Below are 27354 nucleotides of genomic sequence, written 5' to 3' on the forward strand. Positions count from 1 at the left end.
TCTCCCAATCTCTGCCTCCAGAGTTGCTGGGATTACAACTGTAAGCCACCACACCTGGCCAGAATACAGAAAGCTGTATTCTGAAGGGCAGGTACATGCCTATGCTTAAGCAGACAGCTGGCGAAATCCCTGACCAATCTTAGACTACTCCTTTCTCACCCCTTTGAATACAAATCCAAGCTTCCTATCTCCTCTCCTCGTTTGGCCTCAGAGGTTCAACGCATCAGGCAGTAGCCATCAATCACTACTGCTGTCACACCTCTTGTTTCTTCACAGATTCACATAATTAGAACCACTTTGTGAGTGAGCAATCAGAAACTTCTAGTGGCTCTCTCATGCACTCACCAGTATTCCTGAACACCTACTCTGGCAGCACAAAGATGAGTAAGAACTCATAGTCTGGGTAATAGATAATTTCAATTTGGGGCATAGTAGTCACACAGCTGGGGAGAAGTGTGGGGAGCAGGAAGTGGGATCTCAAGGAGTTGACACTGGGGCATCAACAGGACACCTGGATTCCCATTCGGGTCCTGCCATCTGGGAAACACACGTGACCTTAGTGAATCAGCATGCTCTGTGGCCTCCATTTCTTCATCTATAAAGTGAAGACAACTTATTTTTTTGTGACATGATACTTGCCTTTTTAAATAGCATTCTTGTGAGAGGCAAAAAGGCACAGGAAAAGGCATTGGTGAATATGTAAGCTATTATTTATATAAATTTACTGAACACTAGACATTGAGATTTCTTAAAATCTTTTTCCTACTAAAGAAACATGCAAATAAGAAGGGGGAAAGAATCCTATATTTAAAAATAAAAACCTGGTGTGTGTTTCTGCTATCATCGTGTAACTGGAGGGAAGAGAAGGGAAATCAGAAGAGGGGTGGTGGGGATGTTTTCAGTGTGGAAAACACCAGCTGAGGATGGCTTAAGACAGCTCAACCCAGCCTCTCTCTTATCTCGTTCTATTTTTGAAAATCCCAACTCCAATTACAGCTTAAAATTTCCACTTCCACTCACAAGATGAGATCACATTGTACGCAGAGGCATGGCAACTATAGAGACACACAGAAACACAGGCTGACCTGCACCTGCACACCCTGTCCCCCAGGGGTTGCCTCAGGAGAGCTACCCCACAGTATCACAAGGCAGGGTCTCAGGGAAACTTCTGCAGACCAGCAAGGGGCACAACAGGACCCAGTTCTGGCATTTGTCTGCCCAGCTCTTTGCTGCTCGGCTTGGTCTTGGAGACAAGTGACTTTCAGAGGTGGAATGTTTGGTGGCAGGCAGGTGACAGCACTCCCACTTGGGAGTAAGCCCGGCTGTAGATGTAGAAATGAGAGCAACTTTCAGGGAGGCTTCTGGGATGGGCTTAGAGCCTCTGGGATGGGGAAAAGGGCTTTGCAGACTCATTGAGGCTGAACCAGGAAACCAAGTATATCTGCAAGGACAGTCACATGGAGGTCCCTATGGGTGAAACATTGAATTCCCCATGTCATTCAGCAATTCCACTCTTCAATATACACCCCAAATAACTGAAAACAGGTACCCAAACAAAAATTTGTATATGAATGTTATAGCCACATTATCTGCTGTATTATAAAGGTGGAAACAACACAACTATCTGTCAATAAATGAATATATAAACAAAATGTGGTCTGTGGAATATTATTTGGCCATGAACAGGAATATGGATATTTGTCATAATTTACATGAAGTTCAGATATATATTGAATGAAAGAAGCCAGGATCAAAAGGCTATTTGTCCTATGATTCTAATTATATGAAATGTACAGAATAGGTAAATCCATAGAGATAAAGTAGATTAGTGGCTTGTCAGGGGCAGAGAGAAGAGAAGGATAGGAATGCATAGGAAGTTCCCCTTTAAGGTAATAAGAATGCTTTACAATTAGATTGCGGAGAGGGTTACACAATCCTCTAAACATGCAAAAGTCATCGAGTTACCCACTTTAAAATGGTAAATTTTGTTATATGTACTTCACAACACACACACACGCACACACAATGTCAGCCTCAGAGCAGAGGCTGTGAGGGTCAAGCCCACCACTGTGATGCTGCCCCCGGGAGGCTTGGGCACAGTTCTGGGTGGAGAGCTCCTGGAATCAGATCTGAGCCCTGACCACTCCCAGCCCGGCAGACTTCAGCTCCAGGGTCCTGGCCAGTAAGCTCAGAGGGGCAGTGGGGCAGGCAGAGTCCCAGATGAGTAGGACAGAGGAAGGAGAGGCAATAGTTTGGACACATACCATGCTCTGGATCCCGCTCTTCATTTCCTCCTTGGGGACAAACTCCTAAGTGAGCACAGTACACCACCACACATCTGCCATTCTGGTAAGGGGTAAATTACCTTAGCGATCACTCAGAAAATGCTTATGTGTTAGGAAAAAAAAAGCAGGGTACAAAATTGTATAAATACAGTATGATTGCAGCTATATATGAAGACGTTTTTGTAAAGAGAAAATGATTCTAAATGGAAAGAAATGAAAGACAGTGGATGTCTTTGCATGGTAAAATTTGGTTGATTAGTTTTTTTATTCTAGTGTTGCATACTTTCCAAAATGTCTACAATGGCAGTGGGTAACTTTTGCAATGGAAAATGAAAGGTTCCAGCTCCTACTTCCTGTTCTCTGCTCCTGACCTGATGGGTTTCCTATTAAACCATACTCCTGAGCTACAAAACCACTGCTTTCTCTTATGACTCTGGTCATAGGAAACATGTCATTTTTTTCTCTATAAAATCCCTATAGACACTGTCTCTATCCTACCCCTGTCTTCCTAGATAACCACCCTGAATTGTCTAACCCTCCTTCTGGTTCTGCAACCTTAACCTTCAGTTGTTTCTGTACCCCAGTTCCTAACTCCAAGCATAAATGGCAGCAGGACTTTGATAGTTCTGGGCTTCTGTCAACAACTCAGAGGTAGAAAGACCTTTCTGTATCTACCTTGCAAATGTGAGGCCCTGAGTTCAAAACCCTAGTACCACAAAAAAAAGAGAGAGAGAGAGACCTTTCTGGAAACTAAATGTCCCTACTGGGGCATGGATTTCCTTCACTTCACTCTCTGAGACACGCCCAAATAGCTCTTCCTCACAAAGAATCTCCTTGCTACTAGAGTTTTCCAGTTGTTTCTTTTCTAGAGGTCATTTGAAAACCAGGGCAGGATGCACAGAATCACAGGGAACTTACTAAGTAGTGTCAATTCCTCTTACGCAGCCTGAAAGGGCTGCCTCCTGCCTCCCTAATTCCAACTTTATTACCACCCCAATACACCTGGTTTCTTATTATCATTTCTGAACACTGAGCAACTATTTAGAAAGGGTGACCACAGGGAAACAAATTGTGTCCTCACTAGATTTGTCATCTGTTAAGGGAAACAGAGCACTAGCCCAGAAGGGGAAATTATGAGTCAAATGAACAACTATTTCCTTAGTGGTTCTTGCTGGTCTGGCAGTCAAGAAAGGCTTCCTGGAGGCAGAGCACTGTAGATGAGGCCCTGAAGAGCTGGGAGGAATTGTGGTGAGAAGGGAAGGGCATCAAGCCACAGGAAGGGCTTGGTCAGAGATGGTGAATGGGAATATCAGGGGGTACATTCGGGGAAAAGGAGCAGCTGTGATAGAGTGGAAGACTGGGGCGACTGCTGAGGACAAGAGCACATAGGAGAGGTGCATCTGGAAGGGCCTTTTGTACCCCAAGAAGCCCCTCAACTGATTGGCCTGTTCACATCTTAGTATTTTTCAATCCATATCTCTCTGCCTTGTCTTATGTCAAACAGAGGATCTTTCTGAACAACGCTAAGGGCCTGAATTCTTGAAAGCTCAGAAGTGGTCCCTGATAGGCTTTAACATCTAGGCCCATCAACCCATCAAGGCCATTCCCTGGAATGAACATGACTTGTGGTCCTCTCCTGAGCCATTTACACACTCAGTTTTTTCCCACTCTTTAAGACTGTCATTATGCAAGGAGGGGTCAAGCAGTTACCCGGAAGACCAAGAAGCCATCCTAGAATCCTAGCACAGGATACACGCTGTTTTGGCATCATCAAGTATCTGGTGCTGGAGATTCCACTAAGGAATATTGGACCAAATCATATAATGGCCCTGAGTCTGTTTCCTCATCTGTGAAATGGGCACATTACAAATGCTCGACTCATACTTCACAAACCAAAGAGTGATGAACAACACAGATTCTGGTGTCTATAACTTGCTGGGTATTCTGTCGATCAGCAGAGGAGTGGGTGAATATTTTAGAATATAAAATAAGGAGGGGAAAAACCCTTTTTCACTTTCCAGAGGAATAGCTGAGACATGAACAAAGAAAACATAGAGAATTGCAGAGGATTTAAGAGTGAGCAGAGACAACAGTTAAAGGTCTCTTAGCACCTAGCCTGCCAGCTTAGCACAGGGCCTTTGAGTGAGGTGAAGTATGGGTGGAAGGAAGACAGAGGCCTTGGGTACTGGGTGATAAAGCTTGGTTATTCTGCTGCCTCCTCCCTGTAGAAGGTACTCATGAGGACTCCCTTTCTGGAACCTTCTGCTGTCTGATGGACATGGTTCAGGGCAGTTCTCTGTTATTCAAGAAGCTGAATGTGTTTAGTACCCACTGCTGGCAGTACAGGCCTGCTATGGACACAGTATGAAAAAAGAAACATGCCTGGTCCTTGCTCTGACACTTTCTGCTGTGTGATCTTAGGCAGACCACTCTACTTTAGTTCCTTCATCCACAAAGTGGCAACAGCAACTTGTCCCACAAAGTTCCCAGAAGAATCAGGGTCTTGAGATGCTGGGGGAAGTGGGAGGCAGGAATCCAGCTGTGCTCCTTGACCCCACTCACCTCTTTGACCCTGTGTAGCAGGGGCTGCAGCCAGTCCCTGTTCACCTCACAGTGGCTGTCCAGGAATGTCAGAGTGGTACCCTGGGCAACATCAGCACCCCGTATCCGGGACCGGACCAGGCCTATACAAGGGACAGATGACCAGGTGGGAGTCATCTAGTTAATACCATGAAGGAGCCATGCTGCATTCCACCTGAAGACCCAAACACAGCCACACCTCTCTCAACCTCACCTCTCTCACTCCCCAGCCCTGCCCCACAGCACAGCCTACCTTGCCGTTCACTGTTACGTAAGCACTTCACCTTGGGCAGCTTGATGAGTTGCTTGCAGTCCTCAGCTGCAAAGACAAAGGCATGTGGTGTGAGTGCCTACTGTGCACAGGTGAATTGGAGGGATCAGCAAGGCAGCCCTGCTTGCCACCCCCACTTCAACCACAGAGCCTGTTCCTGACTCTGGGGGCTCCTGGGCTATGGCTGGGGCTGACAAGCTGCCCTAGGTCAAGGCAAAGCGGCCTGCATTGGGCCTTTTTGGAGTAGGTCAGCACACAGTGGCATCTCCACATTTGCTTGAAAACATTCCAGGTATGAATTCTTGGCCTGGTCACCTGGGGACATTTCTGCCTTGCTATAGATCATTAATAGTTAAGATCAGAGTCTTGTTCACTTCATTGGATCTGTTCAAAACTGAGGGGTGGAGGGCAGAAACGGAGGAGATGGATATTAGACTTGCTTTCAGATTACGGAGGCATCTTCCAATGGACCTTCCATCACACAGAGCTGATAACATGACAGTTGCCAGCTTACAGGACAATGAGCAGGGTGGGTGAGAGACCCCCCTTGAGTACTTGCTTTGATCACCTTCGAGCTGGACTGCTGCCCCCTCATTTTCTTAGCTCACCAGTTGGCTCTGAACTCCATATTTTAGTCCCACCATTTTGATTTTGCTATGTTTACTGACCTTGGCCTCGCTGCATGACTCTAGACTCTAAGAGGCAACAGAAAAAACTTTTTTATAGACTTCCTCTGGGCCGGGTCCTGTTCTGAGCACTCTTGATTGTACTGACACATCTAATGTCTATATAAACCATACATACAATTATAACCAGCTCCACTTTATAGACAAGAAAGCTGATGCAATGAGGGTAATGATTTGCTGGAGTCACATGGCTAATAAGTGTTAAGGTCCATCTCTAGGACTTGAGTCCTAGCAATCTGGCTACTCACCAGACAACTCAGCCCCAAAATGAACCTGCAGCACTTGCTTCTCCTGCCTTAGTGCCAGGCTACCCCTAGGAGGGCAGTGTATCCCCCCCGCCCCACCACCAAGCTCTTCCTCACTAGGGAAGGCAGAGCAGATCACTGAGTTCTAGAACTGGGAGTCCAGATCTTACTACGTGGGGCCTCATGCACAGCCCACTTCTGCATTAGTCTTTGAGATGCCAAGGCCGTATCACAGGTGTGGGTTTCCAGTATTGGAACAGTAGTGTGGAAGTGGCTCCCTGTGCCCAGCTCCCCACATCTATGCTAGCAAGGATGGGCTCCACGCTCCTGAGACCTGGGGCTGCCCCAGTGGCCATGCCATTTCCATTGGTTACCTTCTGCCTAGATACTGTTGACCAGGTGGAACTGCAACCAGGCTGCGGAACCAGTGGCTCTTGAAGGTGGTGTCTGCACTACCAATACTCGAATTCTGACAATGCTTCTATAATTCTTTTTCCTTTCAGACTTAATACACAGATGTCTGGAAATCTGGCATGGTTTTTGGGAAAAGTGGATCAGGTATAAATTTGGGTGGGCCTCAGGTTCCTTGATAGGTTGAATAAAAGGACATGAGGCAGGAAATAGTGACAATCAGTGTGTTGGAAGGTACAAAGGCAGCTGCTTACTGTGTTATGGCCAGGTGATGAGATCTACCATAGAGATTCCAAAGACAAGGCCCACTCAGACCTTCCATGGAATGCAAGAAAGAGGGCCTCAGCTCAGACTGACAGATTAATGCAACATAAGAACCAGGAATCTCTGCAATGGGCATGGTTTCTGGGCCTTGGGTCCCAGTGCTGATCCTTGGAAGGCGTGGTCTCTTTGCTCATGTCCAGGAATGTGGGTTAGAGGTCAGTAACACACACATCCACATATTACATGTACAGCCTGTACACACTCACGCACGTGCATTCACACATAGTGCATGCACACCTACATGTATGCACACACATCAATCAACCCAAGCAAGAATCTATAAATTTAACTAGTGGATCCTCAAAAACTGACAGCAGACACCCAAGAAAGTGTTTCTCAAAGTGTAATGTTTATCTTCTTTCTGAACTAGAGCACAGACTCAATTCTTTCATGCCTGTTACTGACCTTGGCTTTCCTTCATCCCCAGAAAATCAATGGACCAGCAGACTCCCTATTACACAGGGGCTGGGACCAGACATTTGTGTTTAAATTGCCAGTGAGTGATGTTACTTACGGTCATTGCTGAAGTCATCCACTAATATGATTTCCTGGATCAGATGCATGGGGGTGCGGTTTAGTACACTGTGAGAAGGAAAGAAGAAAACCCATTATGTCTTCCAGAAGCAATGGAATTTATTTGTTTATTATTTTAAACAGACAGTATTGCATTGCATCGGAGTAGCTACTCAGAGTCACCAAAGGACTTGTCCAGTCACCTTGCTCATCTGTGAGCCATCTTAGTAAACGCTACTGCCTTCCACTGAGCCATCCAGGTGATTCAGAAGTTACCCCAAATAAGCCTCCCTCTCCCTAAACCCCACATCCAATCAGTGAGCAAGACTGGTGTTTCTATCTGGAATTTTCACTCAAACCACATTTACCTCCTATACTTCTGTCCTGTTCACCTTCTTTTTGTATTTGTTTGTATTTTTGAGACAGGGTCTCATGACACAGCACAGGCTGACTTCAAACTTATAATCCTCCTGCCCCAGCCTCCTGAGTGCTGGGACTACAGGTATATACCACACGCACAGCTTTGGTTTTCCTTTTGTCTGGTTTATTACAGCAGGCGTGAACTACTCCAGCCTCTCTCAGTCCCAGGCTGTCTTCCTTGTGGCCTCCAGAGTAAGCTTTTAGACACACAGATCTGATGGTATGATTTTCCTCATTATTGTAAACAAAAGACTGACAAAACCCCACAGTGGATCCCCACTATCTACCCTCTAAATCCTTGGCATGCCCCATGGTCTCCCAACAGCTGGAGCTGGCCTGCGTTTCCCACTGCCGCTTAGCCCAGGGCCATTATCTGAATGCATCCTGCTCTTTCACAATCAAGAGCCTCTTTCCTGACTAAAATGGTCCTATGCTGCCCACAAGGGCCAGTTCAAATGTCATGTTCTCTCTAACAGCTTTCCAATCTACTTAGTGAGAATTAATTGCTTCCTCCTCGGGGATCCTACAGCAGTTTGTATCTGAAGCTTCCCATGGCTTTTTATCACTTCCTGACTTGAGCAGTCAGTTTTGTGCCACACCTTGCCTGCTGCCCCCTCTAGATGGCAACATACAGGGCAATATCCCTTGTCAAGTTCTCTTTGTACTGCCAGAGTCTAGCACAGTGGCTTAGCCCGGAGCCATGCCCTCGAGGTGTATTTGGTGTACATCCACTATATGCTTGGCTCAAGTATAGGATAAAGTGAGCTCTGCCCCTAGAAGCTTGTGATACAGCACCTGCTCAATACAAGCTGGGTAAACTTGGCTACGTTACTTTACTGTTCTGTTCAGCAAAGCATCTCATCTATAAAATGGGATGGTGCTGTAGGAGGGCCTACTTCACAGGCCCATTGAGAGAATTAAGGCAGAAAATGTATATAAGGCATTGGACACGTTTGGCACTAGTGATGACAAATGGCAGCAATTATTACTATTTTGTGCATCATTAATGAGTTTTTAATTGAATTGACTTCAGTTACCCCTCCTGTGCAGTGGATCTCTATTTGAGGGGCACAAACTGGGTTTCAGTATTAACTGTAGGTCTCAGGCCTACTGAGACGGCTGCATCCTCTTTCTCCTGCACATCCTCAAATCTTGTGGTTTCTCAAAAACAGTCTTGGTCCACATCAGCCACTGTGGGATGCTTAGAGTCCTGAGTGTGTTAGAGGGGGAGTTGAGAATGTGCACTCGTAGAGCCGTTGTAAGGGTCTCTCTTCTCAGGCCCATTCCAAGTCCTGCTTCTGGTGCAGCTCCCTTTCTATGCAGGATGCAGACTCTCCAGGAAGGGAACTTTGCCTAGAGGTACCTTTATTTATGAAGTCCTATTTCTCATCACGGCAACCAGTGTAAGGCAGAAAGAGGAACCCCAACACAAAGCCCCAAGCCCACTATCACTTTCTGTGGGGAAGTGGGGGACAGGGAGAGGAAGGAGGCGCAGCCTCCACCAGAAGGTGGTGGGTAGATATCACTTACCATGATTGTCCCAAGAAAACACACCAAACCCAACCACCAGCCCTTTAATCAGGGCGGGAAGGGAGAATGAGGCAGACAGAGGAAAACCTGCTTGAAGAATAACCTCTAATGAGGTTTGATTACGGCTGTAGCTTCTGCATTTGATTCCCCCAAATCCCTGCTGGCTCTTTGAAATTCAAGAGTTCTCTTCTGTGAACATCAAAAGGTAAATCTCGTGCAGCTCTGCACTGGGTGAACTGAGAGATGATTAGTGAATAAAAAATGTCCAGGGTTTAAAACAGAAAAAAAAAAAAAAAGGAAGAAAGAAATCGTCAGCAGTAAGTGCTAATTAGACCATTTCCTGGTAACACCTGGCTTGTTTTTGCTCCTCTAATCAGAGCAATTGAAGTGCTGGTGGGGTCTCCCAAAAGTGGCTAGGGGCTGGAAGGGCCTGATACAGGCATGTACTCTGGGCACCTGAAAAAGGAAAAGGTCAAGTCCAGTAAGGGGGATTTGCCCTGGCCTTGATGGTCCTCCAAGGCCCACCCTCTGGACACACACTATCCTTCCTACCAGGCATACTCTGGCTGCTGAAGTCTTCCTCTCTTGCTTTCACTATCTTCTGCCCAGCTCATCACAGCCTCTTTACAGCAAAGCAAATCCTCCCTCCTCTCCAGGGGCCAACCTAAGACAGGCTTTGCTTCACTTCACCCCTATTACAGCTGCCCCATGCCTTTCTCACATGGTCTCAGCATGGGAGCTAGGGCTAACTTTATTGGCATACACTGGCCACACTCTCCCTAGGATTATTCTGGAACTGAGTCTCCTATATGCAGCTGCACAGGCAATATCTATACGCAGGTAACACCTACACTTTCTGCTCCCTGCCTGTGTGGACCATGAAGAGCCTGAGAGGCAGGAGGGTAACACAGTGCATGCAGACTAACAGCCCGGGTGGGCCTGCCACCTACTAGCTTGCAGTCCTGAGCCAGGCACCAATCCACTCCCAGCCTCCATTCCTTCTGTAATTACCTTTCCCTTGTAAAAGCAGGTGATATTCATACTTGACCTACTTCACAGGCTTTTGTGTATGAAACGTGGACATGTATTTGAAATTGCTTTGTGAACTCCACGGTGCTGTATGTAGGCAGGTTTCATCAAATGCTCCATAAATACCAGTTGAATGAAGACCTGAGGCTGCTGACAGTTGAGTTTACTCATTCCGGAGTGAGACAGATTTGGGTTCAAGTACATATCTATGCAGCCTCCACTTGCCAGTGGGAGAGATCCAGTCAGTATTGAGCTTCAAACACCATGGTTTCCTCTTCTGTATGAGGGAAGTTTAACACCAGGCCTCATCTTGGGGACAAGTCAGAAATGCAGATTTGGGGGCCCTGATTCAGGCTTTTTCAGCTGGAGCCCAAGAATCCATGTTCTCGCAAGCCTTCCAGGAGATTCTGACACCTGCTCACACTGGAGGGCCACCATATTAGAACACTGCTTGTCTGTCAGGGCTAGAGGCTCACAGTCACACCTGTTGCCACCTGTACAGGCTTCCTGTGTGCCAGGCACTGCTCTGTCCTTTTCCTATTGTGATGGTTAATCTTGATGATCAACTTGACTAGATTGAAAGATGCTTAGGAAATTAGAAAAGCTCAGTTCTGGGTGTGTCTTTGAGGGCATTTCCAGAAATGATTAGCATGTGGGTCAGCGAACCAAAGGGGAAAGACCCACTCTGAATGACGGCAGCATCACCCAATAGGCTGGGGATCCCAGGTGGAGAAAAGCAGAAGGAGGAAGCCCATCAGTGCATGCAAATTAGATGCGTCTTGAGTGGGTCGGTTTTGTGCTTTTGCCATCACCTCTGCACATCAGACTCCAGTTCCTTCAGCCTTTGAGCATGGGCTCACACCAGCCACTCCTCAGGGAGCTTTAGAGATTTGGTCTCTGGTTGGTGCTGCATCATGGGTCGCCCTTGTTCTGAGAGCTCCAGCTCCTTGGACTGAGTAGCTACTGGTTTCTCTGGCTCTCCAGCCTGACAATGGCCACTGTGAGACTATCCAGCCACAGATCTTGTAAGACAATCTAATAAGTGCCTTTTTAGGTTTTTTACACACACAATACATATATTCTATTGTTTTTGTTTCTCTAGAGAATGCTGACTAGTATGCCTGTATGTATTTATTCAGTTGCATCCACATTCATGCCAGGGAGTTAGTAGTAGTTGTCTCTGTTTTATAGAAAAGGAAACTGAGGCAGAGAGGCTAAGAAGCTTTCCTTCGTCACACAGTTGATGTGGGTAGAGCTAGGCAAATCTGGTCTCAGAGTCCAGATTTTAATTACCTTCACTTCAGAAAGCACTGCCCCCCCCATCCTCAGATCTAGGCTATTACAAAAAAAGTAATAGTAAAAAGAGCCAGGATGTATAGTGATTGATTGGGCATGCTCCTGAGTCCCCATCAGGAGCTGAAGGATGCAACAAGGAAGTGGAAGGGGACAGACTGGCTCTTACATATACACAAGAACTTGCTGTAACACTGGGGCTTGTTTTCTCTCTCCTTAAATATGAAAGCCCCCCTGTGCATCAAGGTTGTGCTTCTCTCCCAATCTCTCTCTCTCCGCTGCCCACCACATCTTCCACCTTATCAGGCCTCTGATGCATTCTGAACCCCACACTTGTGCCTCTCAAGCCCTCAACTAACTAAAGAGCCTAGGGAGCCTGAGGGCCTAGGCAGGGAGGAGCACAGGACAGGGTGGCCAAATGCTTGGCAGGCACAGTGGGGAGGGAGGAGAAGAAGGGAGAAGGGAATGAATCCAGGTTCTCCTCAGTTCCTGAAGCTTCTTTCCCTTGTGAGAGGCTAATGACAAAGTCACTCAGAGTTCTAGAAAGTGAAAGAGGAAAGGTACCCTAGAGAATATCCTTCCATTGACGATGAAAGCAAGATAGAAAGTGCTCTTCATTGAATCCTTTCTCAGTGGCTGAGATTAATTTGTGTGACCAAAAGTAGAAGGGAGACACAGAATCTTAAGACATGAAAGTTTCTAGAAGTCATCTTGTTCCCATTCCTACAATTCCTTCCCACCCAGCTGATGATGTCCATGGTTCTTAAGTCCCTGTTCACTTCTTTTTTTTTTTTTTTTCCCCTGTTCACTTCTGCTATTTGTGTACATCACACTTAGATTGAGCTGGAGGCCTGGCTTACATCTGAAGTTCCCAGGAGGCAGAAAATTGTCTATGGCTTTCTCAGCTAAATGGTCTGACACTTCATGCTGCCTTTTGAAAAAAATGGTGCTGATGACTCCAAGCCCTCTCTTGGGGTGCAGGATGCAGGGAAAGGGGGCAGCCCTCTATCAGGCCAGTGTACAGAGGAATTGGGCTTCCCACCTTCCAGGTAACTCAGAGAGCCTGAAGCTAGTCCCTATGCTCTCCAGCCCTATAGTTGTGGGTCTCTGCTCACCACCTATACCACCTACTTCTCAGACTCAGCATGGGCTCCAACTAAAGTGAGAGATAGGATGGGTTCTGTAGACCATGAATTTCAGAATGGATTAACATATTAATGTTATTAAGTATCATTGTTACTGCTATAAAGAGATGGAGGAGCAGTGGGACGAGAAGGAGAAATGTCTTAGAGCTGAAGTAGCTGCTGAAGTTCCCCTGAGAACATAAACTCAGAGTTCTGGCGGGCCTGATATCTCCACGTTATACTGAGATGCCCCTAAAAGGTCCAAGACATTCATGTAAGAAAAGCCTATTGTGGAAACTATGAAAGAACTGGAAACATACAAAATATTTTTATTATCACCTTATGCATGTGGTTAATAACCTGCCAAGGTCACACAACTAGGAGATAGGAGGGTAGGTACTTGACCCAAGCCTTTTGACTCCATGTGTAGAGAGATGACTAAAACCAATCAGGTGCTTACTCTTGTCCATGTCCAAGTCAGTCCTTTAGCTGTTATAATCTCTGAGATGCACTAAGCAGGATTGGCATTTCACCTCCTTGGTTAACTAAGAGATGAGTAAGATATAGTCCTTCTCCTAAAGGAAGACTCCACTTGGGAAAGTGCATTAAGTGCTAGAGTGGTGATGGGCAGAGAAGAAGCACTGCTGGTGTGTGTGTGTACACGCACATATGTGTGTGTTCATGTGTTGGGATACAGGTGACTAGCATCAGAGAACTCCTTGAAAGACCAGAATGGGCCAGCAGGAAAGCAGGAGCTTCTCTGGAATGCTAATAGTGTCCTATGGAAACATGGCAAACATACCCAATCATGACCTATGGAGCTGCCACCAGGAAAGTGGGGAAAGGCAGAGGCTGCCATTGGTTTGCTCTTATCCATGTGTCCTGATACCCAGCAGATGGTGATGGCAGCAGGACTGAGAGCTATCTTCAGAATCAGCCACTTCCTCTCAACTGTGTACCTGCTCAGGCAGGAAGGCCTCAAAACTCCCTCTCCCTTCACCAGAGGACACTCTGTTGTATCAGGCTACCCCTTTTATCCCTGTTCACCCTACATACCCATGCTGGTTTGTAAGTCTGCAAAGGACTTCATTACTCTATAATGAGACTCATGGTGACACCTCACAGTGACCTGGCACATTTTCTTTTCAAGGGCTGTTGCCTTGTTGGGAAATCACATTTGAATCAGGTAGCTTATGGGGTGAGTGCAGAAGCCAGGATAGAGTTCGTGGCTGGGGGAAGCTGCCAGACCTCAGTCGAGGCTCAGACAGACAGACAGAGCTGCCCCCTTGCACGCTTGGACAAATCCCTGCCTGCATTTCTGAGGAATGCGTTGACTCTGCATAGTGGACATTCATCATTTGGTGACAGGTGGACTGAAGATGTGGTGTGTCCCCTTGAGGTTGAGCCTACTAATGAGTTTCCTTCCTCCCCCTGGAACTTCCCAGTGCCGTAGCATGCTAGGCATGGAGAGAGAGGGCCAGTGTGACTTATTTGATGGGGATGATAAGAGGTTTGCTATGCATGGTGTGCTCTCTGGCACACATTTAACCTCATTTCTTCTCTGTGGCCCAAGTGACCATCCCATAAGCTGCTTAGCAGGTAGGAGTAGCTCTAATAGGCTGTGTGTCTCAGAGACATGGAGCTTCCATGGACATTTACTGCAGAGCCTGGCTTTGGCTCGGCTGGAGGATGTGGTTCCCTGCATTCCCAGCCCCAACACCTCCCAGTGATGCTGACCATCACCGCTAGTCCTGGCACAGGCTGTGGAGAAGAGGTACCGCCAGTTGGTACAAAGGCTGAAAGCCTGCATCTTAGCTACATAACTTAGATCTAACTTAGAGTCTCCAGGTTTCAGCTTCCACAGCTGAAAAGTGGGCCTGGCACCCAGTGAGCAGACACCCTCACCAAGTGTCAGGCTGGCACTGGCTCACAGACAAAGAAAGCTGCCTTACCTCCGGATGGTTCTGAGCAGGGTGGAGCGGGCCTCATTGTGGAAGGTGATGATGATGCTGGTGGGCGGGAGGTCTGAAGGGTACGTCAGCAGTGTGCATCTGGGAAGGAAAGGTAGAAGACAAGTAGGATCTTTGGGAGCAAAACAGATCTAAGGGTCTAGGACCCTGGGCATCAGGGTGGCCACCAGTATGGACAGATGCTTGGTGTCTTCAGGGGCCTTCTTAGCTGCTTAGCACTGGGTAAGGCCCCAGGGCCTTACCTGGTCATAAGAGACTAGAAAACTCTGAGAATAACTAAAGCTGAATTTCTACCAACTGCAGGGAACTTAGGTTTGGAGATAAACTTAAGTTCACATGCAGAAAACAAATGTGGTATTTTACACATGCCTGAGTTAGGCCACAGTGGTTTCTAGTAATTGCAGAAACCCAACTCTAAGTGTTAGCTGTGCCCCCAGGTCTGTGCCCTTCTATCCCTCCTGTCTGTGCGGCGGCCAAAGGGGAGTCCCAGCCAGAAGAAGCCTCATGATATTGCATACTAGGCCAGTAATTTTACTGACCACACAACCTGACCCCTGGCCCTCTACCACACACCCCAAAATCTGGCATGTTTAAGGAGACAAAGCCTTAAAACCCCAGGGTAAGCAATAGAGCCCCATCTTGTAAAAGCATTCACTTCCAAGTGTCCGGGATTATTTTCTATGACAATTACATCTGGGGTAATTTCAATTTAATATCTTGCTTCAAGTGAAAATTGAAGCCTGAAGCCTGAAAATTACTATAACAGTGGAAATAAACCTGCCAAGTGAGGTTGGTGCCACCAGGGGCTATCAGCTGGTAAACACTGCCTCTTGTTTCTCGATATTTCAGTGGTGGCCCAATTATGGATGGGAGTGGGAGACAGTAAATAACAGATGTTTGGAAAGTCAGACATTTTCTCTCATTCCCCCTTCTTCCTGGGGTTTTAATTTGGGGTTCAGAGACCCAGGAATGAGCTGCAAGGAGACTGAGCCTTCTGGAATTGTTTGCAAACTACTTGTACAATTGTGCATTTTCATTTTTTTCTGGGAAGATGGTTCACAGTTTTCTGTGGGCTGAAACTCAAAATCCCCAGTCCGAGGCCAACAGGACTGCATCCCTTTTGGCTGCCAGTTGGTTCTGCACAGTTTGTTCTAGGGGAACAACAACTACAGGCTTCTAGTGTTAGTGCAGAGAACCTATTCAGAGAAAGCCCAGTTTCTGTGCTCAGGCCTGGAGCAAGGGCTGGGTGTGATTCATCCACAAGGAGACAAGAGTTAGGAAAGGAAGCTCCACAGGAAGAGAGAGAGGCCCTCCTTGTCCCTTCCTAAAGAGACACCTTCTCCACATCCTGTTAGCCTCACCTCCTGAGGCTCCCCCATCCTTCCATCCCCAGTGTCCAGCTCAGGCAGTCTTTCCTCCTTATTGGGACCACTGCAGTAGCCTTCTTTCCAGGCTTCCTGCCAGTTCTGTCCCATCCACCACATGGCTCTGTCAGGCCTTCCTCTGGCTTGCAGCCCTCCATTGACCCTTGATGAATAAAGTCTAGCTCTGTGTCCTGGCCTTCAGGATCTTTCACAACTGAAGTCTCATATGCTGCCATAGTTCTCTACACAGAACAATGTCTTCCATTTTTCCACACCTGCGGAGCTCCTAGTCCTTCAAATATCCCCTCTGCTGTGAAAGCTTTCCATATTCCCCTACAAGAAATGACCTGTCCTTTGTGCTCCTATAATCCTTTCCATATCTCTTTTCTAGCACTTCTCATGATGGGACCTCATCTTGAATGAGTTCCTCCAAGAAAAGGCTCATGCTTCATCCATCTCAATATCCCTAGAACAGGATTTAGCATCTCACAGGCCCATTTAGAGATGCCCAAAGGTAGATGAAAGTCAGGAAATGTGTTCTCAAGTCAGCAGAAGTCTGAGCCCTTTGGGTTTTAAAAGGTTTGGCAGCCAGGCTCTCAGATGGCTTCTGGTGACTTCCACACCTATTGGTCTTCGTGTCCTCATAGAGTCCTCTCCCTCCATGAATCAGAGAAGTTCATGTAACCAGTAGGACACGGTGGAGGTGACAGGTTATGACTTCTAAAACTAAATCATAAAAGCTCTGCAGCCTCTGCCTTGGCCACAGGGAGGGATTGCCACCTGCCATGCTGTGAGGACACTCAGGCAGCCCTGCAAAGTCATCCCCATGGCAAAAAGCTGAGGCCACCTGTCCACATGGGCACCAGCTTGGAAATGGGATGGCTAGCTGCAGCCACATCTTCAAATGACAGCAGCAACCACCGACTTATGACTGAAGCTTGATGAGGGGTGCCAAGTCAGTACGTGCCAGCCAGACATGGCGAAGATGATCCATGGCTTTTGTTGTTTTAAGCCACTCTGTTTAATCAGGGCTGATTTGTTGTGCATTACAAACAATTGTAACAGGGAGTCGAAATTCCTTGAAATAGTCCCAGAGAGAAGAGGCCTTGGACTTGCCAATCTTGGATATAGTCCTGTCTCAGGAGCAGTGGAGAGGGAGGAGAGCAGTGGGATTGGGGTTGTTAGTTCGTTGGTAGATTGCAGGGTCCAGGAGGACATGGAGGGGCTTGGAGAGACTCTAGGCAGGGGAAACAGCAGTGAGCATCCTCAGCACAAGGAGGCATGAGATGGATGTTGGGGAGAGGGTCAGGTAAACACTGGTCTTGGAAAAGGAAGGTAATAACTCAGGGAGCTCAGCGGAGCCTTCTGGTCTGCCCAAGACATGGGAAGAGAAAAGAGACCCTGAGCACAGAGATTCAGAAGGCTGCTTCTGAGTCACAGCCAGTGGCCCAGCCTAACAATTCCTGTGGCCCCTGCCATGGAGAAAGATGCTCTGGAAACCCCTGGTGGGGTCAGACCCTGGGTATTGCCTTGGAGCTGGCTTCCCCTTCCTCTTATGAGGCAGTGGGACGTCAAGCCCCAGCTTTCATGATATAAGTTATTCAGAGGAAAGTTGGGGAGGGATGAGGGTTCTAGGAGTTGTAATCTGCTTAGAGAGCTTTTGGGGATAGAAGCCCTTTCTCCTGCTTTGGAGGTGCCAGTGTGGGAGGCAGTTGTAGCAGAACTATGAACCAGGAGCATGTGCACATGGCTAGGCAGGGGTAATAGGTAGTAACAGAGGCTTGAAAATAGGAACTATTTTTATTTCTAACATCAGTTCAAATCTGCAGACACCCCCTCCTATTGGGCAGAGCTGGGTCTTGCATGGGCTGGAAAGTCATCTATGGTGAATGGTTTTACCTGGTCCCAAAAGTAGGTAACAGGCAATAAGAGGGAAAAGAATGGGGAAACCTCAAAGAATGCAGCATCAATGCAAGTTAAATGAACGTGGATCGAATGCTGAATTTGAACTGGGATCTGCCAAGAACTGGCCGCGTGCCCTTGGGTGTATCATTTACCTTTTCTGAGCCCCAGTGTTGTGGCCTATAAAATGTGGACAAATCCCTCCCTCCCAGGCTTTTTGTGAAGACTGCAAAGCACCTGGTATTCCATAGGTGCTGAGTAAACAGGAGCCAGAATTTTTATCAAACCAGAGAGTGGCTGAACCACTTTCATGCCATGCATGAGGTGTACTGACCAGAATCACAAGTTCACAGAGCAGAAAAGAAAGTACCTTGGAGGTAAGAGGCAGAACTGGCGAAGCAGCAGGCTTTGGTTTGAGCTAAGGCAATTTGTTCCTGGGCATTGGAGCCCTCCAGCCTTCTGTGCTTACAGAGGAAGGACAAGGATGTGGGCCAGAAAGTCCCTAAGCTCCCCTGCCATCCACAGGTCCAGGGAAGGTAGGTAGCAGGGCAGTGTCTCATACTCAGGCTTCATGGGATTGTTCTGCTGCAGCACATGGAGGGAGCCTGAACTCAGCCCTTGCCTCGTTTGACCCCCACAGCAGCCTATAAGAACCACTCCTCTGCAGATGAAGCAAACTTGCTCAAAACTTGCTTAAGATCACATACCTGGTGCATGAGTGAGGTGAGGGGAACTCATATCCTGTGACTTCTAAGTGGGTGCTAGCCCCTAATGTCCCCCTCTGAGCTCCCCTGGTCCAAGGTAAGGAGACCAATGCACTGATGCTGGCATGGTCCACCGGCCACTGAACCCTGCACGCGAGTCACCTACTGTGCAAGGCCTGGCCTGCAGCCCACTCAGGGATGAGCACTGGGGATTGGCAAGAAAGTCTTGAAGCCAAGAAGAGTTCTTACAGCTGGATGCCACACTGAGCATCAGCCCAGACAGTGGGCTTTCTGTGGGAGGGACCTGAAAGATTAATCAACCAGTGAGATCCCTCAGGGGCGCCAGGGGAATGGAGAAGGCGGCCAGTGCTGAGGTCTGGCGCCGCCAGATGGATGAGAAAGCATGTTGATGATTTATTAAAGAGCCAAGGGGTTTACTGGAGAGAAGAGGCAGTGAGCGGGAAAGATAGAGTGGGGGTGGGGAGCCAAGCCCAGGTCCTGGAACCGGGCGGGGTGGGGGACACAGACTAGAGGGGGCCATGCTTATGACCACAGCAGCTCCTGAATAGCACACTTCTCCCAGCTGATTTGTGACATATAGTTCGTTGTTTGCTTTTTCGAAAGAAAACTCAACAATTTCCCCAAATTAAGGTGGGACTCCAGCATCACTTACTGGCCAGAGATGTTTCCAGGAAGGCACACTGAGATGCTAACCCCAGGGTGTGGGGAGGAACCAGCTCTTCTTTATTCTCCCCTCTCCTTGCACCTAAATATGTGACAACTTGGATACATCAGAAAAATACACAGCTGGGCTGGTGGAGTGGCTCAAGTGCCTAGCAAACATGAGGCCCTGAGTTCAAACCCCAGTGCCATCGAAAAAATAATAGTCAGTGAACATGACTGCCAGTTATGGCAGTAACATAGTGATGTGCACAGTGTCTTCCTCTTTCTCTCACAAGCTCATAAAACACTGCAGCAGGCTATAAAGAAGAGGATGAGGATTATCACAGTCACCCCCACTTTGTCAATGAGCAATAGGGGCTCCTGGTGGTCCTGCAGCTTGCCTGCCAGGGCTTGGACCCAGCCCTCTGGCTCCGAGACACATAGTCTTCCTCTTGCTGCATGCTGCCTCCGTGGAAGAAAAGGTCATAAATAGAAACCTTCAGAATTTTATTCTCAAGCATGAAAGGCAGAGGGAACGATAGAGGGCAGACCCACTAACTGTGAAGCAGAGGAGAGCATACTATTGTTATTACTAAGATGGTGTAAAGAGGAGCTGCTCTGGTTCCTTTAGAACTGACCTTGGCTCCTAGCTTTGAAGGGGGCTGTGGTGTCCTAGAGGGGAGACCTCCAAGGACAGTTATCGAATAGGGAACACTCATGTGAATAAACAGCATGACATATGGGACTCAAACAGGCCTGGGTGGGGAGCCTTACCTGCTTAGGAGCTCAGCAGTGATTCCTGGCTCAAAGCCTTACTTCTCTGGTTTATGGTGGTAACAATACTGACTTCATGGAATGTGTTTTAATGACCACTGGTAGAATCCTATTGCCAGGCACTGTATGATGTACTGAAATAGTTAAGGCTCACGAGTAGCCCTATGAAATGGTGACTGTTTTACAGATTCCTGATCATTACGGTTTCAACAGGAAATGTCCCCCACAGGCTCATGTTTTGAACATTTGTCCCTAACTGGTGGCAGTATTTTGGGAGATTGTAGAAACTTTGTGACACGGGGCTGGGCTGGAGAAAGTATTTCACTGGGAGCTTGCCTTTGAATGTTATTCTGGGCCCCCAGTCTGCTTGTCTTTTTTCATCCTGTCTGCTCCACCATGCCTTCCCCACCATGATGGACTGAACTTTGCAACCATAGCCAAAATAAATCTTTCCTTCCTGAAATTGTTCCTGTCAGGTATTTGGTCAAAGTGATGAGAAAAGTAACTAATATAGCTACTGAGGAAACTGAGTCACAGAGATGCTAAGTAACTCACTATAACTAGTGAAGGGGATTGGTGCCCAGACCTGCTGGACTCTTGGGTCCTTGTCCTATGGTATAATACTCTCATGCCAGGACTGTGCCAGTTGTTACTCAGATCTATTCTGTGACTCTGTACACTGTAGGTGCCCATATGCCCCACTCAGATCCCCACATAAACAGTCAGTTTCTACTGAGTTCTGGAAAATAGCAGTTGCAGTGACCTGTCCAGAGGGAAGGATAGGCTGCTAATCTTGGGTAGTAATAGAAGATGGGAAAACTGCTGGATGAGCTGCCACAGGACATCCTAATAGGGGCTCCTCCATGCTGCCCCAGTGGAGCCCCACAGACTGGGGAAGATGTTCCTGCCACAAGCCCCAGGTGGGATGATTCAAAGGCATCTATTCCTAAACAGTAACTGGGATTTCTGGTTATACTGCAAAGGTCAGAACCAGGCCTAAGAAATAAATAAGTTATCTCTATATATTCCCTAATTCCATAGCCAGAGAGGTAAAGGGAAAGACAGACCTCAGGTGCTCAATGGGGGTGGCACTAACTACCTTCGTGAGAGCTGTGTGTCCCCAAGGGAGTTGCACTCTGTGCAGGTGGGGAAGTAAACATCTCCCTCCCCACCCTGACTCTGTTATTCTGTTATCAGTGCTAGCCCAGGAGAAGCCTCACTTACAACATGCTTTCCTCTCCTCCTTCTTTGCCACTAACAGCCAACTTAATACCGATATGTGTGAGGAAGAATGGGTGGGTGGGTGGAAGCTTTCTGGAATGTCGTGGTTTTTTTTTTTTGTTTTGTTGTTGTTTTTAGGACAAGGGGCAGTGAGTTTGCTACTGGATTTTAGACTCAGAGTTTGTTTTTAGAACTGAGAACATCTAATCCACTCTAAGTTCCATTCTATGTGAGGATACCTGCCCTCGGGAGGAAAAAGATGAACAAAAAATATCAAATGACAACTCTGAGGCTGACCCCTAGGTTCACACCCAATTCTTCAGAAGGGAAAAACACAAGCATCATAAAAAGAATGGCAAGTGTAAAATCAGAAATTCTTTTTAATCTCATTTCATGGGCAACACTGATACACTGTAAGGCATGAAATTTTTATTTCATGTCAATTTTACTGGGATTTCACATGCAGATTAATTTGTTCATCCTCATAAACATATATTGCTCCTACTTCTTGCCTCAACAGCCACCTTCACTTAGTGTCACAGAAACCCCATGTCTCATGAAAGATACTTAGAGTGCTACTGGGATTTACTATTCTACTACAATGCCACATTTTTAACTGCTTAACATGTTATTAAATTCCAGTATATGCAGAAGGGAAAAGTGGGCCAGAGCAGAGAGATGAACTGCTTAGGCCTGTGCCAGGACTCTGACAGGCATCTTTCAAAGATGACCCCCACTCCTCACCAACTTGTACAATCCCCTTCCCTTGGTGTGAGCTGAACCTGGCAAGTTCCTTCTAAGGAGCAGAATATGGCTATGTGGTAGATGTCACTTTTGTGGTTGCTTTGGTGAATTGAGCTTCCATATTGGAAAATCCCATATAGCAAGGAATTGAATATTGTCAACAGTATTCAATAGTCCTATCAACAGTGATCTGGGAAGAGGATCCTCCCCTTCGTGACCCCTTGATAGCAACTTGGGAGGGAGGACTCAACCTGGTAGAGGACTCAGCTAAGCCATGCCAGGATTTCTGACCCACAGAAGCTGAGATGATAAATGTTGTTTTAAGCCACTAAGTTTTGGAATAATTTGTTACATAGAACTAGGTAACAAAGACAGGCACAATTATCTACTTAAAAAAAAAATGTTCAACTCTCCTGAGTGAAAGGCAAATTCCCTTGGGTACTTAGATCAAAGAGCTACACAAATGCTGTTTGTTCCCCTCTGCCCTGACTACACTGGTCCCAGAATCCCCATAGGATACTTCGTTCATAGTCTGCTGGCCTCCATGATGACATCAGGTAAGGGATGCCAGGTGGGGGCTTCTAGAGAGAAGTCACTATTTGAATGATTATTTTCTCACTTCTCCTAGGGATGGTACATTATTAGTACCCTTCTACATACATAGAACAGAAGTTAATTTGTTTCACACAATGGATATCCTAGGGCTTTAAGACTAAATTCTCTTACAGAAGCCCAGGTAAGAAAGGTTGTCCTACGTGTTACAGAAATTCTTCCTTTTCCAGGACACAAGGCCATTCGGCAGGGTACCTGGTCTCGTACATTCCATCGCACCTAACCACCACCATATTCTTAGATGAGTCTCTCCATCACTCCAGTTCAGGGTCTTCAGCTCACTTCTTGTTCCTTGGAGAATACCTCCTAGATTTCTTAGTCATCTACTTATGGTAACATCAGATTTCTCAGTAAACCTACAGCTTGACACTTCTAGGGCACTTCTACTGCCTGATTAATTGCAGGCTGTAGATCAGAATGATGATCTCAAAAATCAACTCTGTGAGTCCTTCCTCCTGGCAATGTAAGAGTGCCCCATGGGGGCTGCCCTGACAAACTGGGAGGCTAACTAGGGAGGGGAGGGGCAGAATGACATGAAGCCACATTGCCCAGACTCCTTTAAATAGCTCAGTGTCTGTCTCTGTCTCTGAGCCATCAGTCACCAAAAGACCTTTCTCTCCTTGGCTCTCAGCAAACTCCTGGGTTGCTGCAATATTGAACTGGAAGGGACAATGAAGATAGTTAAGTGGTTCCTTCACTGTGAGCTGCTGGACAATAATACCACATGTCTATGCATACTTAGTGAATAAAGTAAACAAAGATTGAATAAGTTTGGCAAATGAGAAATATTGCATTACCTGTTTTTTTGTGATTCACAGTACACACAAATCTGTTAACGATTTCGAGAGTTCTGTTAGTTTATCAGGGATCTACTTCAAAACCTTCCCCATCCTCAACCTTGAACATTTTCCTTTTCCTTAACCCACAATCCTTCATACCTAATGGGAACTCATATACTTGGGTATATACTTGGTAAAGTGCTGTATATTCTACCAAACAGAATCTTTTTGGACATTGCTTAGAAAACATTGGCTCCAGCTGCTTCCCTTTTAACTGATGAGGAACCTGAAGCCCAGACAGTGAACTGACCTGCCCAAGGTCACCCTCTAGTGGCAGAGCTAAGTGGTCCTGGTTCTTAGCATCTGAACTTTCTTAGTTCCTTTAAGGCACTCAGACATGGGGAACCCCATCAGACAGCCCAAAGAGGCTTTGGGCCCCAGTCCACCTAAGGTCACTGGCCACTTCTGCTTTCAAGTGTCTTTTTACCCTTCTCCCCCCCTCCAGAGTTCCCATTAGTTCTCCATGTTGCCAAATCTAAAGGAAACATTTCAGCCTTTATCTTACTTGTTATTGGGGATCCTGTATTTTATTAAGTACTCAAATCTTTGCCCTTGGCCTTGGTGAGATGACCTTAGCTAGCATGACTGTCCTCTTCATAGGCTGTTTCCTCTTTGCTGTCCTCTTCCTTCTCTCATCTTAAATTCTGAGGTTCCCCAAAGACTCTCTCCTAGGTCCTCTTCTTCCTTCTCTCCAGATCATCTCATTTGACTCCAAGGCTTTAAATGCCCATCTGTTTGCTAATGACCCCAGCCCTAACCTGCATCCTGATGGCATCTCCTTCTGGATGGTCCCTGTGAATGATTTCATCACCTACTCTCTGCCTCCCACACTTCAACCAAGACCCACTGTGCTCCCCAGCTCACAATCTACTATGTGCCCAAGTCCAAGAGATGTTCTCTAACCCTGTCTCCCTCTCCTCAACACCCAATCTCATTAAACCTAGTCTTGTTGATGCGTCTTTATATCTCCCATTCTGGCTGTTTCTCCATATTCCTTTTGTGTCCTTTGCAAATGACTGTAGCAACTTCCTAACTGCCTTTTTCCCTTTCCAATCTATCCTGCATGCTGCAGCTAGGATAATATTTCTAAAACTGCATCTTCTACGCCTTTCAATGATGCCTAATTGCTCATAAAATAAAGTTTAGATTCCATCATAAGCTACTGCCCTTGGCGTCCTGGACTTAGTGGTCCTTTTGATCCCTGCCTGCCACAACCTTGAAGTTGGTAACCATGCTCTGTTTGACTTGCTCTTTGTCTCCTCTGGACCTCTGCAGGCACCATCTCTTTTCCCTGTGTCTGAAATGTACTCTTTCTTCTATGACCTGGCTATTTTTTTTTCCTCTTCTAATCTTGTCTTGGAAGTTACTTCCCCTGGGAAGGCTTTTCCAATCTGCCTTTCCAGGACCATGCATTCACCCCATCACTGTAGCTTATTACCAAGGGTTGTGAAATTACTTTTCTATCTCCCCTACTGACTATTGCTGCAATGAAAGCAAAAACTTATTATGAATATAGCCCCAGTACATAGCATGGTGACTAAACATAGTAGACATTCAACAAATGTCTGAAGAATGGGTGGGTAGACAAGTGAGGTAGAAGCAGGTGAGGGCTCCATAGGTCCAAAGCCAGAGCAGAAAACAGAATGTGTTGGTGGTATAGTGGTGAGCATAGCTGCCTTCCAGAGCAGAAAATGTCCTTTGCCAAACTACAGGTGTCAGCAACTTAAGAGAGCTACAGAGAACGGGGGCCAGGGTCAGGTATACAGCAAAGAGAGAGCAAACAAGTAGCAGAACTGAAGAAGAGTCCAGAAGCTGGAGTATGGAGCCACATGGGGAAAATAGGGGGCCTTGGGCTAAGGTTGTTCTGGAAGAACACACCTGGGATAACATCTGGTGTCTACAGAGCACTCTTAAGCTTTCTCTGTTGCTCTGGAAATACTCAACTTGGTTTCAGATGCCAGGATATTCTTTTTTTTTTTATTCATTTATTCACATGTGCATACATTGTTTGGGTCATTTCTTCCCCCTGCACAGGATATTCTTATTTACTTAAGTCCTAGGAAATACGAACAAGGGTTCTTCCAATGACAGAGGAAAGACTGGACCCCATTTGACTATGGCCCAGAAGCTCTCTTCTACATAGGTGCCATCCAGTATGTTAGCCACTGGCCACATGCAGCTGTTGAGCATGTGAAATGTGCCTAGTCTGAGTGGAGATGTGCTGTAAGTATAAAGCACACACAAGATTTCAAAGACTTAGTATGAAAAAGCAGTCTTTTTACATTAAAAATATTTTACTAGTTTGTTTTTACATTGGTTGCATATTGAAATGATAGTATTTGGAAATGTTGGAGTAAATAAAATATATTAAAATTAATTTTACTTGCCTTTTTAACTGTTTTTTAACACATGAATCCTAGAAATTTTTAAATTACATAGGTGCCTCCCATCTATTTCTATTAGCCATCATTGTCCTAAGCTTTAATTTGTGTATAATCCAATTTAAAATTTCAACATTAGTGTCAGACAATGGTTTCTAAATGTTGGATTCTTTTGTATGAGTAAAAATAAAATTAAAAAATCATAAAATCTGATTAGGTTTGCAACATTTTATTTTGTAGGAAAAAAATCTATTTTTTAAATATCCCATCTTCTACCATCATCATTTCATAAAAGAATGGGAGTTGAAATACCAGAAAAGGCCACAATCTCGGAATAATTAATAGCCTTTTAAATTACAAAATTTAGCTTTAAGGAAATCTCCCTCATTGTCCCCTGTCCCCAGCTCCATGGACCAGACCTGCATTGATTTACCAACTAGCATCTGAAAGCACAGTTCAAAAATTTGTTCTGCTAAATGATGATGTGCCTTTGTCTGCCATTCTCAACAGACAACATAAATAATAACATGGAGGGCAAGACGGCGCCTGCTCTCTGTTCTGGGACTGGGAGACACACCTGGGTTCTTAGTACTGCTGCTCACAAGTCAGGATGACCTTTCTAATCTCTGACCCCAGTCTTGCTCCTTGGGCACCTCTGCTGCCTGTGCGGATAGGTACAAGTGGGCTCAGAACATCCTGACTTAGAGAATACAGACTCCTCTGGCTGCATTAGACCTTACTGAGCACTAGCCTCATGTTGCTTTTCCAGACAATAAATTTTGGTCTCATATATTGACCTGCCTCTTAGAAGTGAATAGGATACTACGATTGAGTGCAAACGGTGAGGAAGGGTGCTCATTCTCCCCAGGACAATCAGCAGCTCTCTGGACACTAAAAAGCAGCTCCTCTTGGACAGTGCCAGGACCTGTGTCAGTTGGTACCAATCCCACCCAGATGGGAGCTGTGTGTGTGTGCATGTGTGCACACGTGTATATGCATATGTGTGTACAAAAGCAGTGTTCTCCAAAAGCAAATGCAGAAACTGGCTGGGAGCAGCAAAGGTAGGGATGGGCCAAGACTTAGTTTTGTAATGTTTCCTGAAAAAGATTCCCTCATGTCTTATTTTAGCTCTGCTTGAATTACATTGCACAATAGTAATAACAGATAACACTTATTGAATCCTCACTCTGTCTCAGGTAGTCATCCCAGAGCTCTAAGTCTCCACAGTGATTCTCGAGGTAGATGCTGGGATTCCTCCTCTCTCGCTGTGGAGGAGACTTCGAGGTCAGTCAATAAACAGCAGAGCCTCAGAGAAAAACTAGACGCTCTGGCTCCCGACTCCGTGTCTCATCAGCTTTGTCACAATGTCCCTTAGAACATGCAAACTCACTGACTCCCAAACCTTACTTTATATTGGCTTTTCTCTCCATCTTATTACTTGAAGACTGCATGCCAGAAGATTCTAGAAA

General features: G+C 46.3%; 1 protein-coding gene across 7 annotated transcripts in view; it reads right to left on the reverse strand.

Annotated features, from left to right (window-relative positions):
- Positions 1-27354, reverse strand: part of Galnt14 (polypeptide N-acetylgalactosaminyltransferase 14) — a 210108-nt gene that overhangs the window by 34779 nt on the left and 147975 nt on the right. For all 7 annotated transcript variants that reach the window (XM_074049447.1, XM_074049444.1, XM_074049449.1 and 4 more), the window contains 4 exons: positions 14664-14762; positions 7317-7384; positions 5119-5184; positions 4848-4969 (listed from right to left, as the gene is read on the reverse strand). In XM_074049447.1, the coding sequence (XP_073905548.1) occupies positions 4848-4969; positions 5119-5184; positions 7317-7384; positions 14664-14762 (355 nt within the window). The remainder of the gene's footprint in view (positions 1-4847; positions 4970-5118; positions 5185-7316; positions 7385-14663; positions 14763-27354) is intronic.

The sequence above is a fragment of the Castor canadensis genome, chromosome 12 (genome assembly GCF_047511655.1).
Source record: "Castor canadensis chromosome 12, mCasCan1.hap1v2, whole genome shotgun sequence".
NCBI lineage: Eukaryota > Metazoa > Chordata > Mammalia > Rodentia > Castoridae > Castor > Castor canadensis.